Genomic DNA, 17,092 nt, shown 5'->3' with positions numbered 1-17,092 from the left:
TGTAATATAGCTTATAATAACATAAATTATCAATTTATTTCTTGTCTTCTCTTTTTTCTCAGTGCAAATGCATAACGATATAAGGTTTATTGTTTATAGATGAACTGGCTGCATTAGTTTATTTTTTTGTCTTCACACTAGAAGAAGAAAGATAAACTTCGAATTAGTGCAGTCAGTTCACCCCCATAACATATATATGTTAAGAGCAAATTCCATATAATGTAACTTCATAAAATGTTCTAATGGAACTTACATACACTATTTATAATTCTATTAATTTTAAACTTGTGTGTAGCATATAAAGTTAGTATAGCTGTATACAAAATATATGGATGTTTAGCAAAGGTATGTGAAAAGAAATCAATTCGAGATAAACTTATTTTATCATTTTGTTAGGCATATGTTTGTGGACCAATCAATTTCTTTATGCTTATAGTTATGCGCTTATGCAAAAGTGTGTTCCCCGCTTATGAATCACGAAACCAATCATAAACCGCTTTCCGCCATGATAGTTTAGAGTCATTGAGTTTCAAATCGAACTTGAGATCTTACTCGACTCGACCCACAGTCAACAAATCGAATACGCTATGAGTTATGACGTCATAAGTGAGAATTATCTGAGTTTTTATGTAAATGGAAAGCAACTATTATTTTCAATTTACGCAATATTTTTATTTCCCCACGATATTCCGATCCGTTAAACGCTTTATTTAGGTTGCGTTGCGTTTCATGCATAGAGCGCATAGATCGTTTAAAAATTTATAATATATGTTACGTGAACTATAGATTTTTAGATGATCTATGCGCTCAATACGTGAAACGGAACTCATGCATAACATTATAATATAATTTCGAATTGTTTAATTGACCAATCAGAACAAAGGAATTTTTCTCTTTTGTTTTAATTGGTCAATCAAGTACTATTCTATTATAAGGAGTGAATTTTGGAACGCACCTCCGAACACAATTGATTACTGACTGTATCTCGAGCTGCAGGTTGCACGTTGCACTCTAGGTTCTAGATGCAGAAAATGCAGTTTGTCGAGAAGTTTGTATATACGTCATTATTTTTTTTTAGCTGATAAAGAAATGTTTTATTGTAGAATAAATTCCTAGAATTTTTTAAAAACTGTAAAAGTAAAAGTTTCTGGAAGATTAGGTTGTAATTAATATGAGAGAGATACAAATATAAATAAATTATTACATACAAGATATTATATGTGTAGTATGTATTAAAGATGTATAATTATTATTTATTTAATTGTTGATAAAAAAAAATCTGTGGATAAATTAGAAATAATGCATAAATACATATATACAATATTTATAAGTAATAAATTGTCGCTAAAATATTTGCAGGCACATAATCAGAGACATGAAACAATGTAATTTAATACTTTTAACATCAATGAGCAGTTTGTAAGTAAGATTTGAATGGGTTTTGTCAAGTTATTAAAAAATAATTATGACTAAATCATTACGCATCCATTATAATTTACTATTATTAGAATCTTATTTTATTGCATTTTATTATGTGTGTAAATGATTGATATATAATAAATTTTTTTTTTTAGATTTAAATAACCAAGGATTATACAAGCTTTTAAAGTATACAGAGAATAGGGTATGATATTTCCCAAGGAATTCAGAAAATGCCTTACAATGAGCGAAGAATGTCCAAATTGCGGACAACTTACAAATGCGTCTTTCTCAAGACTTATCAAGGATAGCTGCGGTCACACTAAATGTCGAATGTGTTTGCTATATGAGGAGCATGGTTGCAAAATCTGTCAAGCTAAACATACTCAAGGCACTCAAGATTACTTAGGTACATAGCTTTTTCTAGAGTTTTGTGTTCGTCAGATTTTTTTAATCTGAATTTATGTTTTTTGAATCATTCCTTTTTGTAATAAATTTAATATATTGCAGAAAAACTATGTTCCACAAATGGAGATTCAAATGATACACACAAATTGTCCAGTGAAGAGATTGTATTGCCATTAGAACTAGTCATCAACAAAGATTCCAAGTCTAAAGAGAGCCAGAGTCTTGACTCCACTTCCACTGAGTGCAAATCATCACATCTTCATTATGAAAATGTCACTTTTGATAAAGATGGAGTTTACAAGTTTGCTATAAATGATACAATTACCAGTAATGATTCCAACAAGTTATACATTCCAGAGATAGAGACCCGTGATGTAGTATTGGACACTTGTTCCAATTTAAAAAAAGGAGATGATCACAATTCTGCAAATTTGCAAACTCCTTGTGTAAGAAAACATAGATTTCAATGTAATTTTTATTTATATATATATTTATTATTATATATATAATATCCAACTTTATATTGATTTAAAAATGTTAAATTTAAATTACTAGCTTCTATTACTACACATATAAGAAATTAAAAGCTAAGATTTAAAAACAATTGTTGATAAGAAAAAGTGATAATTGCTTATTGCGCTAACTGATGGAACATATATTTTTGTTTTTTCAGTGTAATCAGGCAGAGGAGAAGCTCGAAAAAACCGTGGAGAAGAATAAGAACATCAAATGTCGTGATCGCAGTCATATAACAATAATACCAGGCACCCCAGAAAAATATAAGTGTAATGTATGCAGTAAAATTTTTCGTAACAAAAAAGACAAGTGTTATCATGACGCCTGTGTGACAGGCATTAAGCCATATCAATGCACCTTCTGTGATAAGAGCTTTGTCAAACGCTCTCACTTTGAGTATCATGAAAGGGTTCATAAAGGGCACAGACCATACAAGTGCAACCTTTGTGAAAAAGCTTTCCCCCAGCAGAACAAACTCAACAGGCACATGTTTTCCCACAGCAGTAAGAATACTTTGAAATTAATCTCTCTCTGTAATGTATAAGGACTGTCCATAAAGAAACTAAAAAAAAAAAAAATGCGCCCGAATGCGATGGCGTGAGGTCATCTGTCTTGCGGCATTGTATAGTGGAGTTTTTTAGCAACTCTTACACCATGAGCATGACGCTATTCTTAATTTACGTTTTTTGGCTTGAATGAAATTGTATTCGGTGTCATCATATATGGGGTTTTTTTTTTAATTCGGTTTCTTTATTGACAACTCTTGTATATCGATATTAATAATTAAAATAAACAATAATTAATATAGGAAAATTAAATAAAGATTATAAGCTATTTTTTTTAAAGAATTGTAAGAAAATAATACATACTTTGTGTATATTTATGTGACTACAATTCAAATATTTTAGAGGAAAAACAGTTTGTATGTCCTGAATGCAACAAACGATATAGCAAACGAGATGATTTAAAAAATCACATAAATGTGCACAACGCAACGGCGATGTATAAATGCAAATCCTGTGACAAATCCTTCCGCATATTAACAAATCTGAAACGTCACATGCGAACGCATACAAGTAAGTGGAAAAAATATTGTTTTTTGTCAAATTATACTTTAGTAGATTTTTTTTAATTCTTAGTAAAAATTGACAAAAAATTCGATTTTCCAAAGAATATGCAAATGAGAGAAATAACGAGTAAATGATTACTATTATAGGCGAACGATCGCATACATGCGACGAGTGCAACAAGAGTTTCAAGGACCGATTCTTGTTGAAACGACACAAACGGACTCACGAGAGGGAGAGGCCATTCTCTTGCGCCCATTGCAACAAAGTTTTTCTGTCCAAGAGCGAATTGAGACGACACTTAACTGTACATTCAGGTGCGTTAAGTATCATATGAACATTCTTACATGACATTTCTCGAATCTTTTAGTTTGCTTACTTTTTCTAGACGAGAAACCGTTTTCCTGTGAGTACTGCCAAACGCCATTCAGACGCAAGGATAACCTGAATCGGCATATCAGGCACCATCATACTGAGGATTTTAGCTGCGAGACGCGCGAAATGCCAATCGTCGAAGCGGACTCGCGAAGTTGTTCGACGAAGAACAATCAGCAACGATCAAGACAGAAACAACCGAGGAAAACACAGCCGAAAAGTCCCGGCAAGATCACGGCGGCATTTCCGTGTTCTCATGTTGATCAGATCAACTCCCGACTGGATTCTATGGGCAATATTACGCCTATAATAAAAACCACTAGTGAGGTGAGCAACGCAGTACCGGTGATCAACGGACCTATCAACATTAGGCGGCTAGAGGATAGGACCGACAAAAAAACGTTCACGTATACGGTGCCGATTCCGATTGCCGAAGCCGTAGTAATTAACTGTCGGATCGAGGAAAAGTTATACCCCCAGAGTGCCAGCAGCCACAATTATTTTGTGCGCAGCTGCCTCAAGGATAGGAATTCCAGAGTGAACTCTTATCCCAACAATAAACTCACGCCGCAAGAGAACCATGATTCCAACATGGCCACGTCTTCGAGAATTGAGTCGACTCTTCCGAGAGCAACAGGAGACCGAAATGATCCGACTAACGTCTACGAGGATAAGATTGCGAGATATGATGAGGAAGAAAAAGGCAATCGGGATGAGGACGAAACAGTGAGAAGAGATGTGAAGACTCGGGAAGGGATAGAAAATTGTAATACCTGTAGAGAGAATGATATAATTTGTCTTCGAGAATCTAATTGTGTCTCCACGATCAAGAAGCTCACTACGCAGCAATTGGCGGAGGTAAATTTGAACGAAAAATCCACGGCAAACGGCGAGGATTCGGAGGTGATGATATTGCCGAAGGATTCTCAGGATAGCTGCAGGGCGAAACAAAACAACATGCATTGGAGACGCAGAATTGCGGAAACGTTAAAGCCGTGCTGATCAGCGCTTTGAATACAGAAGTCAGAATTGGAGCAAAACTGGCGACAAATATGTGAAATGCTTGTCACAATAATGACAAGGCGCTTGTACTTCATAAAGTTTTATCCAAATTATGAGTGAAAAAATAGCGTTCAAGTTCTAATGTTAAATTAATACATGTTAAATTAATTTATATATATATTGACCTAAATTATATAAATAAATTTGTTTAGGTTTTAAACATTTATGATATTTCTTGGAATAATTTGCGGATAGAAATTGATTACAATTATGAGGTCGCTTGATACATAATTATGTGAATTCATGAACGCGATTAAAAATAACGCAACATTTTATTGGCCATCTCGCTTATCAATTTTTAAAGTCAATTACTACGAATACAAACAAACTTAGCATACTGTTTAATTATTATTGATCGTTTATTATTTACAATAATTAAATTAGCTTTAATTAGCAGTTAATTAAGAAGAAGTACTGATTATCGTATTATTATTAATTCAACAATTAATTTAAATCAAATTTACGCATTTTTCTTATCTTGCAACTAGTTCTGTCGCTTTTTTTTCGTTATAAATCTCTGACGTTGGCCGTGTTCCGATATTTACTACCATACTGAATTTAGAGTGTACATGACGTAAGCTATAAATTTTCAGTACTAGCAGTGAAAATCGGAACGCAACCATTATCGAATGCGGTGATTGGCTATCGAATAAAGAATTTCGATAGAAATTCTAAGAATTTTCTATCTGGTAACCAATCATCGCATGCGACACGTTGACAAACGTAAAGTAAAATCGCGCCTTAATGGCTTCTACACTTGACAACGTATGCCGCGCGGCAAAAGCGACGTGGTAGCCAATCAACTTAAAACTTACAACTTTTTCATAAGAGCGACATATTAATTGGCTACCGCATCGCAGTTTTCCCGCTCAACGCTCGCCAATAATTCAAAAATTCTAGAGAATCTTGAATTTTGTGATCTTTAATCGATTTCGCGAGAAAAGAATTGTGAAAAATATTAAATAATTCGAAAGATGTTTCGAGTATCGGTAATTAATAAGAGAATCGTGAAGAATTTAACAATTCGAATGAATGAGTTGAATTCATAGAGAGCTAAAGATTTCTAACAATAAGAATTTATTCGTAGTCCTCTGCGTCGGATTGGATCTGAGGATATCGTCTGAGAACATGATGTTGTTGCTGCTGCTGCGGTCGCCTATGCTGAAGGGGGATGTTGACTTCTTCGGGGCTGTGGAATACCTGATTCACCGGGAGACGGAACTGCGGGGCTCCTGTGGACTGTGGACGAACCGACGTGGGAATGCTGTTCAAACTTTGAGGTTGCGGACTTACAAAGGCCTGTACAAGACCTAATTGTTAACGTGTCAATGTACGGTCAATTTTAAGAGGAGTAAATACATCAAATTTGCATTTTTCTATAAATAAATAGAAGAATCCGAATTTCTGTCGTGTATAATTTAGAAATCTTGCAAGAAAATTTTGATTAAATTTGTTAACAATATGAAAATATCATAGAAATGCAAATCTTGAAAATTTGAAATTAAAGTCACAATTTTTATTTTTCATATATTTGGAAGATTTTTGTAAAATGCATAGTTTTTGTGCAAATACTCTGAATAAGAAATTTAAAAAAAATTTAAGTTTATTAAATATTAAGTTTTCTCTAAAAAAGGGCAGCATTTTGTCGCTTCCAAATGTTAAAGAAATATGGCTAGAAATATGGATTTTAAATGGGCAATTTTCAGTTCACATGGTCTAAATATAAGCTTTGAAATGATTATGACAATTCAATGACGATGATTATACCTGTGGAGCAGGACGACGCGTCGGAGCGACTGTAGGAGTGATCTGATAGTCACCGACCTCTCTCTCATCGGTGTAAATATCAGCAGGGTAATACCTTTCACTATATCTCAGAGTAACATTAGGTTTATTTTCAGCCTCTTGGAGATTCAATGGCTTGTATAGATACTCATTGACGAAATGATATTGTGAGCTCTTCTTACAACTGATGTCGCCGCTGGGTGGCATGCAGATTAAATGCACCTGGTACAATCGGTTTTAGATTCATCAGTTACATACAGATTTAAATATTCAAAAAGATACAAGTTGTATAAATAAGTATTTGAGCATTTTGCATTTTGCAACTTGTAATGATATTTAGTACATATTATTAAAAAAAATATAAGTAAATTGCTATGAGAGGCATTACTGTAATTTTCTTATTACCTAAAGTATCTAGAAGTAGACTTATTATAATTTTATCATAATAATAAGAAATATTTTTCAGTGATCCAAAATATCAACAAATATAAAGACTCTAATCAAAAATTAAATGAAGAACATATGTGTTTTCACTAACTTGGTGGAAGGTGAAACCCTCTGGACAGATCCAAGAGTGCTTGGCATTGTCCTGGCAGTAATGGAAAACCTCGCAATTGAGATCCTCGTCAGCGTAGTAGCCGGTTTGCTTGTTGACGCAATCGAATCTGCTCTGGGGTAGAAGAAGGCTGAGACGATCAGGCTCTTCTTTCTCCTCCTCGAGTTCCTCTTGCGTAGGCCCGTTATTGGGTCCGTATTGGCCTCGAGCAGGAGCTCGCGATGGAGAACCGATACGAATGGCCGTCGATTGAGGATAATCACGAGCGTCTATCGGCGTCGCCGTCGGTTTGCGATATAACTACGGCAGAATAATTTTTCATCGTAATTTCTTTTTATCGATAAGGACGAATTTTTTTCAATCTAATGCATCTACTAATCAGGTATCTCAATTATATAACGTTTTTTATAATTTATTTATAAGAAATAATAATTTATTAATACAATTTTCACATGTAAAAATATTTTTTGTATTTTATATTATTGTATTATTTGCTATTTTATTGTAATATTTAAATGTAATTTAATATGATAGAAATACACATGCATGCACTCATAGATAAAAATATACATAGTCTCAGGACTGACCGGTTGTTGACTCCTGTAGATCGGCGTCGGTGAGGGTGTGGGTGTTACCGCATTGTCTTCGTAACTATTATCACGGAATCCCTGGGCCGAGTTTAAACTGGATGAATAAAGCGGTCCTAAGCTTGGCTTTCCGGGGAATGAAACCGCTCTAGTTTCCAGATCGTAAGAACTCTGCGCTGCGATGGCGGAGCCTAGTAATCCCAGAAACACCCAAAACATCCTGCGGAATACAATATAATCAGAAAAGAAGAACTAGGTATGTGATATTAATTTTATTCTAAATTTTAATTAAAATTGACATTCAGAATAGAGGAGCAGGAATTATGATAATTTAATTATTATTAAAACTATGCATCAAATTCGTTGTAGATTTCGACTTTTGTTGAAATTTTGTTGAAATCTAAACAGCATTTTTCGAGGGTATCGATGGTCCCCTTGACCAGTACCCTTTACTTTCCCCTCGCGTGCACACGTGCGTCCGCGCATATTCATTTAATGAGTGTCGATTTGCGAGAAAGCAGCTGCGATTTCTCAAAGAAATGCTTTACTCCAGTAATGATACCGATATACAAATACAGCCTGATCCTTTTCTCACTTTAACCCATTGAAGGTCATTGTCTGTCATAGTTCTTTATAGAGTATAGATTTACGAGAGTATAGATGATTCGAAAGTTTGAATTTAAAAATTGAAAGATTCTCAAACTACGGAATCGTTAATGAAAACATGAAATTGGAGAAGCTAAATTAGGTAGAGATTTGAAGAAACGGTAAAAGAAAATGAAATATAAAGATATATAAAAGAGATGATTAAAAAATCTAAAAAAACTTAAAAAAAAAAAAAATTGTTAATAATATGCGAATCTAAAAGCTCGTCAAATATAATCGGCGATAAGAATTTTGGACATATTTTATTTGAAGAATATTTTTTTTTTTATGGCGATTTGATCGTTTAAAGCAATTAGAAACTAGCTTTCCAGATGAGTGTGTGCCATATCCGAGAATTATTATGGAAAGCACTCGTGCTCGTTGAGCACGTCATCGTCACGACCGAAATGGCTTTAACCGATCGTGAAACCGCTGTTCGAGTTTCGCATACATAGAAAGTAACACGCTTTCCTCGCACCTGCTCTCGCGCGCGAGCAACATTGATTCTCGCTATTCAAACCTCCGCTACCCACGTGACCGAATCGGGCACGAATTTTCTTTAAAGACGCTTACGGGTGATTCGTTTTTAGGGAATTTTATACAGCTTGTATGACGATTTATAAATAGCAGCGAAAAAAGTAGGGACTAAATTTTGTGATGCATAAAAAAATATACTTTTTTGAAGAGTAGACACATGTGTAAAATATATGTAAAAGTACATACGCATTAAGATATGCGGCGCACAAAATTATAAATACAATTTTACTTTGAATTATGTTATGGTTTGCAGATCATTCAAGATAAATTTATATGAGTTAAATCGAGTTTGCACTTCTTCGTTTCGAAATAATTAGTGCGGAACTGATTAATTACCAAGTAATATATGTATGATGTATATATATATATATTTTATAATTATATATAATAATATAATTCAATAATTATAATAATAATTACATCTGTATATCTCTATTGATAAATTCACTTTTACATTACTGTTCAAAAGAATTTGGTAAACATTCACGCAATTCATTAGATTCTCATCATACATATCATATAACTTATAAATTGTCAAAAAAATTTATTACACGATTTAAAATAATATTATTTTTATTATCAATCTTTTTAATGAGTAAAACATATTTTTGTAAATGCCAATCTCTTCTTAAATCACCTTCGAATTACATTTGAATGATACGCGATTTTTCCCGACTCAATATTTAGCTGATACTAAACTCAAATATTAAATATATACAGATGCGATCTTTTCTCAAGTATTGATTATTAAACCGCGATAAGCACAATGCAAGCTGCATCTTAAGATAAATTACATCTAAGTTTTCCTATTGAACCCTATTTCTATTGAAAATTATAAATACGAGGTCACAAATATTAAAAATTGACTTTCAAGATTATATAATATTTATATCACAAAACTGGTTTCAAATGAGTTTTTCCAACAAAAACAAGAGCATAAATACATATCTTAATATGGAGTATGCCATAAAATATCAGAATTTATTTATGCTATGTGGAAAACGTTTCATCGAGACTAAAATGCGATTTTTGATCATTAAAGTTAAACAATAACTCCAGGGAGAAGAAAATCTTTAGAATATCGAAAGAGCAACAACAGTTGGATAAGTACATAGGTCGAAGGTAATCTGCTATTTTCTCCATCCGTAATAACACGTCGACTATGTAATATTGCGTAACACTATTTTTACATGAAATTATCACTCGCGGAACATTGTGTCAAATCTAAATTTAATTTCACGCAATACATCGAGAATTGCCAATAATTAAATATAATTTAATTAAACTAGCTAGACTAAAATTGAGAGAACAAATTCTGTTGATTTGTTGATAAATTATACATAACGCGTGCTTTGCAATAATTTAATTATAAATTTAATCAGAATTTTATTAACAATGCTTATTTTTTAAGAGATTTTTAGATGGAATTTACTAAATGTCGGAAATTATTAATTATCTCTCTCTCTCTTTCTCTTGCAGTTGCACAGAATGACATTAAAAGAAAAGTTGGTTACAGATATTTCTTGATCAATCTTTTACGTTGAACGTATTAAAGAAAAGAAATTCCTTTATCGATGCCCGGAAATTTTTAATATTCCATGAAATTGGTGAATCGCTAATTGCTGATAATGGGACGGAAAAGTGTCATGTTTAACGAGCACGCCGACGACCTCTTGCTAGTCGTAGGTTTATCATGTGGATAAGGTTTCTCGATTAAAATCCGATCGGAGTGAAAGTGAGAGGGGCTTTGTGTAAAAATGGCACGTAACGCGCGCCCAACATGGGACTTTCTTATGAGACGCGTGATCACGCCAAGGTTCGGTCTCCGTAAACGACGCACAATGGCCGAGGTTTACGAGATAGAATAAACTTTTACATAATTTTCAAGGCCACGGTCGCTATATAGTGGATTTAATTTAATCTTTCATATTTTTTTTCGAGAAAAAATTTATAGCTAGAATAATTATAACCAATTTCATTTTATCGCGCATATGAATTTTGACTGTAATATAGCGCATAAGAAATTATCATAATTTGAATATTTATGTATGGGATAAAATATATATATAAGTAAAAAAAATATACTTTTTTATAATAGACGCAATACAAAGCATATTAGAATCCGCAAACATAATTTCGAATTTGGTTTATTTTATTTTAATTTCGAATTTGGTTTATCTCATTTGTCTTCTCTTGGAATTCGATTGTCACATTAAATTCGATCGATTCCAGATAATCGTTTTTGCCTGTTTATCGATCGGTTTCTCCGATTTCGCTGGCAAGAAAATCGCGGGGACTTTCTCCATCGAAGAGATCGTTCAAAAGATCGTTATTATTATTCATAATCTCTCTGGCGTTTGCGCTGTAATCATCTGTTTAACGAAATCTCCGTAACATTTGTGCATATCAGAGAAGGGCGTTCTCCTCGCGGTAACCGACTTCCTGCATGTGCCGTGCAAAGAAAGCAATATTGCATAATGGAAAAAGAGATAGTTGTCCAGCTACTTCACGGAAAGGCAGTTGCGTTTGTATAACGCGCCTAATGTTAACCGGTTGTGGCTTAAGGAAAAATCTGGAGCAGTCGGGCGGCGACATTTTTCTAGAATTCCGCATGAAATACATTGAACCGGCTAATTCGTTTTTCATCATATCGATATAAATTTTGTTCCTCTCTATAAATATAGATTTCAAAAACCGATGTCTTTTAGTATTAATCTATTGAATTCTTCGAAAAATCTATTGAATTTTTGCTTGGAAATAGATTTAATTAATTTTCTTTTAAGCATTGCATCAAGTTTCTAATAAAAATATTAATTTAACATAAATTTTACTCGTCAATGATCTAACTAATAATCGATTGTTTAGTTTTGGCAATATATTGGGTACAATTATATAAATACAATTTCCAATTAAAAAGAATACAGACCTTTATATATCAATATTTTTAATTAAAATTTATCAATTTTGTTGTTGAAACTTGAAATAGAGCCGTATATAAAAGAGAAAGATATTTCATAGAAAAAAAGTTTATTGTAAAGCTAGAGCAAGAGAAAAATTGTAGTAAGAAACGGATATTGTGTATCAAGGCTATCAACTTTATAGCTTTATATGTATGTAAATGTACTATAGCTTTATTTTAAGTACGTTGTCATTTTTATCTTATTTTAAGGACATAACATAAATAATAATAAGAATATAACATATCAAATATTTCAAGTTTGCAATATAAATATACTATATAATAATTTTCTTTTTTATAAAAATATGCAAACCAATAACTTTCGAATAATTAGCAATTGGAAATGTGTGAGAGAGAAAGTCCTTTTATAAATTTTAAAAATAAATAAATAACAGAATCATAGTCTTCGATTCATTTTAAGAGAACTTTTATAGAATATAGATTTAAGATTCAGTTACAAAGATTTGGAATGTTAAGGATAGGCAAATTGTAAAAAAGCATTTTTATAAAGAAAAGATCGATTTATCTGCTCACGCAGGGGTAACGGCGGGACATCCGTCTTAATCTGCCTTTTTTTACTTGTACGCGGTCAATATGCACTCAGTGAATCGTAAGATATTTTTGCGTGGTATTTTAATTCTTGGCTGCACGAAAGAAAAGAGAAAAATGGAATTTGAACGACTGAGTTATATACTTTCTCTTTAGCGGTAATATTGTTTCGCGCTGGAAGCTGAACCGGATAAATCGGGAGGGAGACCCCCGTGTGGGCGCCGTCCCCATAAAATCTCTTTCTGAAATTAACTTGGTCATGCATGATGGAACAAGAATTATGACACGTGCCTGGCGAGTAATCGCTCGAGTGAAATTATTTAGTTACGAGATAGAAGGAAATCGAGCATTAAAAATCTCAATAGTTGCAATCGTCAACTCTACAATATATCTATTGCATTCTTAAAATATTCATATTAATTTCGAGCGTGTTGAACTAAAATTATTCGCAATATAAAAGACAATAAAAGTTAAAAATATTACTATAAATTTATCTAGACAATATAATACAGAAATAAAATTTGATAAAATTGAATATTGAATTTTGTTCATAAATACATTGAGAAAGATTAGAAAGTATGACTATAAATAAAATACAAATCTAAATAAAATTTATATTTATAAAACCTACAAAATTCATTTTTATATTTGTTTTAATTTACGTCAACATTAACATTATCTTTGATAAGACATATCAAAGCGATTTACACAAAAGTATCATATAAAAAAACATTATAATAAATTGAAAAATTGATAACGAGAAGAACGACAAACAAACTATAAAATAAAGTTCAAGTTTCTTTACTCAAAACAACTTTGAGACAACAGCTGAAAAAACTGATAATGCACAATACGATAATGTAGAAGTCGCTTGGCCCTTCGAGATGCATTTCACTAGCACTTCACTAGTTGAAGTATCACTGATTAAAAGACCACTTACCTGTTAGTGCGATAATAAAGATAGCGGAAAATAACGAGAGTCAAAACACTGTGAGAGACCAACAACACACGCGTGTTTATCTTTTCGCCGTCATGTCACTCTCTTATATAGCGTACTTTGTTGAAAGTTGCCTCCACCAGGCAAAGTGAATTTGATTCTCTTCAAAGTAGTGGGATGAACTCCCAACTACAGTCGCTTTTACTGCCTCTGTAAGATGCATCTGCGAAAAGATTCTCGACAAGAGAGTTGAAATCGATCTTACGAAGATCAAATACATTTTATCTAAATTTGAGAAGATAAATCAATGCGCGAGAAAACGCAATTTTACTTGATTTAAAAAAATCAATCAATTTTATCAATAAATCTTTTAAATTATGAAAACAAATTTACAAAATTGAAATTGATAAAAACATGTATAATTAATAGCAAAAAACTACATTTGAACGATACAAGAAAAATCATCTCTTTATAAATCTTTCGATATTAAAAAATCGTTTTCTTTAGTAAAAATGTTATCCTATGATACTGATAGAAAAGCTTATAGTAAAATTTATTGAGATAATTATAGGAAAGAAAGAAAACCGTTTTTGATTGCATTTAATTGAAAAGTTTCAGATCATTAAGATGACCATTAACTCTCGAACGAATTGCCATCTTCGCATTTCCCTTGGTGCACTGATGAAAATGAGATATCTCACGATTAAGATCGGCCTTTTACGCTCAAAATTAAAAAAGGAAACAAGAAAAGCAGAAAACAACAGAGGTATTAACTCGTGAAATTCGCGGAATTGAAGATTTTACACGCGATTCCGAGGAAAGTATAATTGTAGGCTGGGATTTTTCTGAGGAAGCAGGATGTGCCTCGATGTATTTACGATACGTGTAGGATCGAGATCGCGTGTCATGATTGAATGCAAAATGCACTGTATAGAACGCGATGGGCTATATAAAACATAATTAATCTGATCTGTAAATCATCCCGGAAGATCGACTCGTTGCTGATTCAATGGATTACGCTCTTTTTCCACGCGCTGTTTCGCTTCTTTCTCTCTCTCTCTTTCTCCTTCCCTCACACTTTTCACTATTTAACGATCATAGGTAAATAGATAAGAGAGTTTATACTTTATTCTGGAACACATGTTTCGATATAATAACAGAACGTACGCAATTATGATACAATCTGATCTAATCAAAAAGATATTTGAGAGATATATATCCGACAGATATATTTTCTTAGGATCTATAAATGTCAAAGATAAATAAATTTTTAAATGTCACAAAAAAATAAAAACAAAAAGAGATATATGAGAGACATGTTGAAATATGTATGTATTGCATAAAAGAAATAAAGTATCACAATCGATAGATGCTTTACATAATCAGTTTTATATATACATAAATTAGTTTAATTTTTTAAAATACATGTCGATACTTTGTTTTTTTTTTTTTTTTGCGGTGATAAACTTTCTTTACTAATAATGAGAAATAAGATAATTATTTTCATACATGAATAATATCAAAAATTTTGTAAGAGTTGCATAAGAATGCGAAGTAAATTATTAATAAATATGTAAATTGATCCGATAGCAGAAAGCAATAAACGAGGACAATCATTTTCCGAGTCATTATCGAGTAACGGTATAATTAGACGAATTAAGTACGCCCTCGTTCTGCAAGGGATAAAGTGATGTTTGACAAGAAAAGGGAGGTACGCGATTATCAATGCTTATCATTGATCTGCCGCGAAGCAATTTAATTCGTTCGGAAAACACGTTGACATTTGACAGTTTCCGTATAAAAATGATTATTCGCTGTGTAACGAGAGAGAGGTTTATTAGATATTCTCTTTATGCGTACAATTTTTTAATTTCTAAAATTAAATATTTTAATTAAATTTTGTGTGAAAGTTAAACAACTAATTAAAATTAGAAATAAAAATTTGGATGTGGATTATTTTTCTGCTTATTTTTTATTTTTGATTGTCCATAATTTTATGAAATTAATGATTTCTTTGTTAAGGAATGTCTGGGTCTGACATCTTTTAAATTTGTAAACTCATTCTAAAGAGATATTCCGCAAATGAAAATAACCAGATTTTCGCGTTTCTTATGCAAGATGATTGATGTTTTTTTATCTATTGCTGCATAGAAATTGTTACTTGAGATTAACATACCTTCGTTCAAGCGTTACGTCCTAATTAAAATTTCATATGCCAATGTGACTTTCTCACATACTCCTACTCGCAGCCAGCCCTTACTTCCTCGTTTATTAAATGTTACAATATATTACTCCTTTGTTTTATTTATTATATGCATTCATCTCGGATTTGTCGCGTACCTATTTGTTAAAATTTTATTTCTGCATTCGCAGCCGGACGATGATGGTGTAAAAAATTAAAAAAAAAATTTTGGTATATCTCTTCTAAAGCTTATGAGAAAATAATAATGACATAAAATAATATTCAATAATTGTATTTAAATTTGCATTTATTGTTTACAAACGTATAAACATAAAAATATAGTATCTCAAGAATGTGAATTATGTATATATCGAGGCAACTCCTTATTTCGCGCAATGGTTTCGTCACATGTGTTGGTGATTTGTCACTCTCATTTGCTAGTGAAAAGAGTGACCTTCCTCGGATCGCACGCCTAACGAAAGAAAGTCTGCGATCCGTTTCCATAAAATTTCAATAAATCGGCCGCCAAGCAGCGTGTCGAATCAATGGGAAAACGAGATCGAAAGTCGTGGTTCTCCACCCACTAGAGAAACTCATCACTGACACGCTTTGTTCAATTTATTCCGATTTTATCGACAATGGACGCTGATTATTCTTCTGGAAAGAAAATAATTTGTAACTTTGAGTTTTATCACTCCCCTTTCACGTTTGCTGCTGATTAGTTGCATACGCAACTATGTCTGCTGATTATGTTCATATTTTAGAAAAATCTAAAGCATTGGATGAAATATATATTTGACTCTGAGCATTAATAGAAAAATTATTATTATTTGTAAGAATCGATAATAAATAAATTGAGTAGAATTTTACAAAAACCAACTAACAACAGAACAAGCGATGCTTAAAATCTTTCAGAGGATACTCAGGATAGTGACCTTAATAACATGTTAAAATCAAGGTCATTGAAACTAGGTTCATTTTTATAAAGTTTTATCCGCGATATAATTACGTATCACTTATCGTATGTAAAAGATAATTAATTATTAATTATATTAATTATATCAAATTATTTTCAGATATTTGTCGCGATGATATCTGGGAAGGAATTTATTAAACGATTGATTTTTTGTCATGCTAATTACTCGATTTTGCAATTCAATAATTTATTAATTCGAGATTTCTCAATCTGAACCATATTATGATCGAAAAGTCAAAGGATAAAACATCTGACAAAATATATGTTTTACCTCAAATATTTTTAAAGAAATATAATTATATATCACTTATGAAGAGAAAGATACAACAAAATAATAATTTATAATTTTGATTTTTGATTAAATGTGTATATATTGCGCGAAATGTGATATAATATTAAAAAATATTTCAAATTTATCATAGACATTTATTCAGACAGTACAAAAAGCTCAAAAGACATTTCAAAGATATTTAAAAGACGATAAATCGTTTATTAAATATCTTTCAAGGATTAATCTTATATTGTCTATTTT

General features: G+C 32.0%; 2 protein-coding genes across 5 annotated transcripts; one reads left to right on the top strand and one right to left on the bottom strand.

The window, feature by feature from the left end:
* The first annotated feature begins 966 nt into the window (after positions 1–966).
* Positions 967–5,009, top strand: LOC126856682 (zinc finger protein 611-like). 3 transcript variants are annotated; one of them, XM_050605419.1, is made up of 8 exons: positions 967–1,048; positions 1,360–1,419; positions 1,575–1,810; positions 1,930–2,273; positions 2,501–2,846; positions 3,252–3,419; positions 3,560–3,727; positions 3,799–5,009. In XM_050605419.1, the coding sequence occupies exons 3-8, from the start codon at positions 1,627–1,629 to the stop codon at positions 4,785–4,787; spliced, it is 2,199 nt and encodes a 732-aa protein (XP_050461376.1). In that variant the 5' UTR covers positions 967–1,048; positions 1,360–1,419; positions 1,575–1,626; the 3' UTR covers positions 4,788–5,009. The 3 variants fall into 3 exon arrangements, with proteins under 3 accessions (XP_050461376.1, XP_050461374.1, XP_050461375.1); XM_050605417.1 differs by having other exon boundaries at positions 1,575–1,828; XM_050605418.1 differs by lacking the exon at positions 967–1,048 and adding an exon at positions 1,075–1,225 and having other exon boundaries at positions 1,575–1,828.
* Positions 5,010–5,100: 91 nt separating this feature from the next.
* LOC126856687 (uncharacterized) lies at positions 5,101–7,995 on the bottom strand. 2 transcript variants are annotated; one of them, XM_050605428.1, is made up of 4 exons: positions 7,776–7,995; positions 7,171–7,488; positions 6,615–6,854; positions 5,101–6,086 (listed from the first exon to the last, which is right to left on the bottom strand). In XM_050605428.1, exons 1-4 carry the CDS (start codon positions 7,992–7,994, stop codon positions 5,925–5,927), a joined length of 939 nt encoding a protein of 312 aa, XP_050461385.1. In that variant the 5' UTR covers position 7,995; the 3' UTR covers positions 5,101–5,924. The 2 variants fall into 2 exon arrangements, with proteins under 2 accessions (XP_050461385.1, XP_050461384.1); XM_050605427.1 differs by having other exon boundaries at positions 5,101–6,146; positions 7,776–7,994.
* Positions 7,996–17,092: the final 9,097 nt, after the last annotated feature.

Source organism: Cataglyphis hispanica, chromosome 19 (genome assembly GCF_021464435.1).
Source record: "Cataglyphis hispanica isolate Lineage 1 chromosome 19, ULB_Chis1_1.0, whole genome shotgun sequence".
NCBI lineage: Eukaryota > Metazoa > Arthropoda > Insecta > Hymenoptera > Formicidae > Cataglyphis > Cataglyphis hispanica.
The sequence above is the reverse complement of the archived record's forward strand: the minus strand, read 5'-3'. Positions and strand labels throughout refer to the sequence as shown.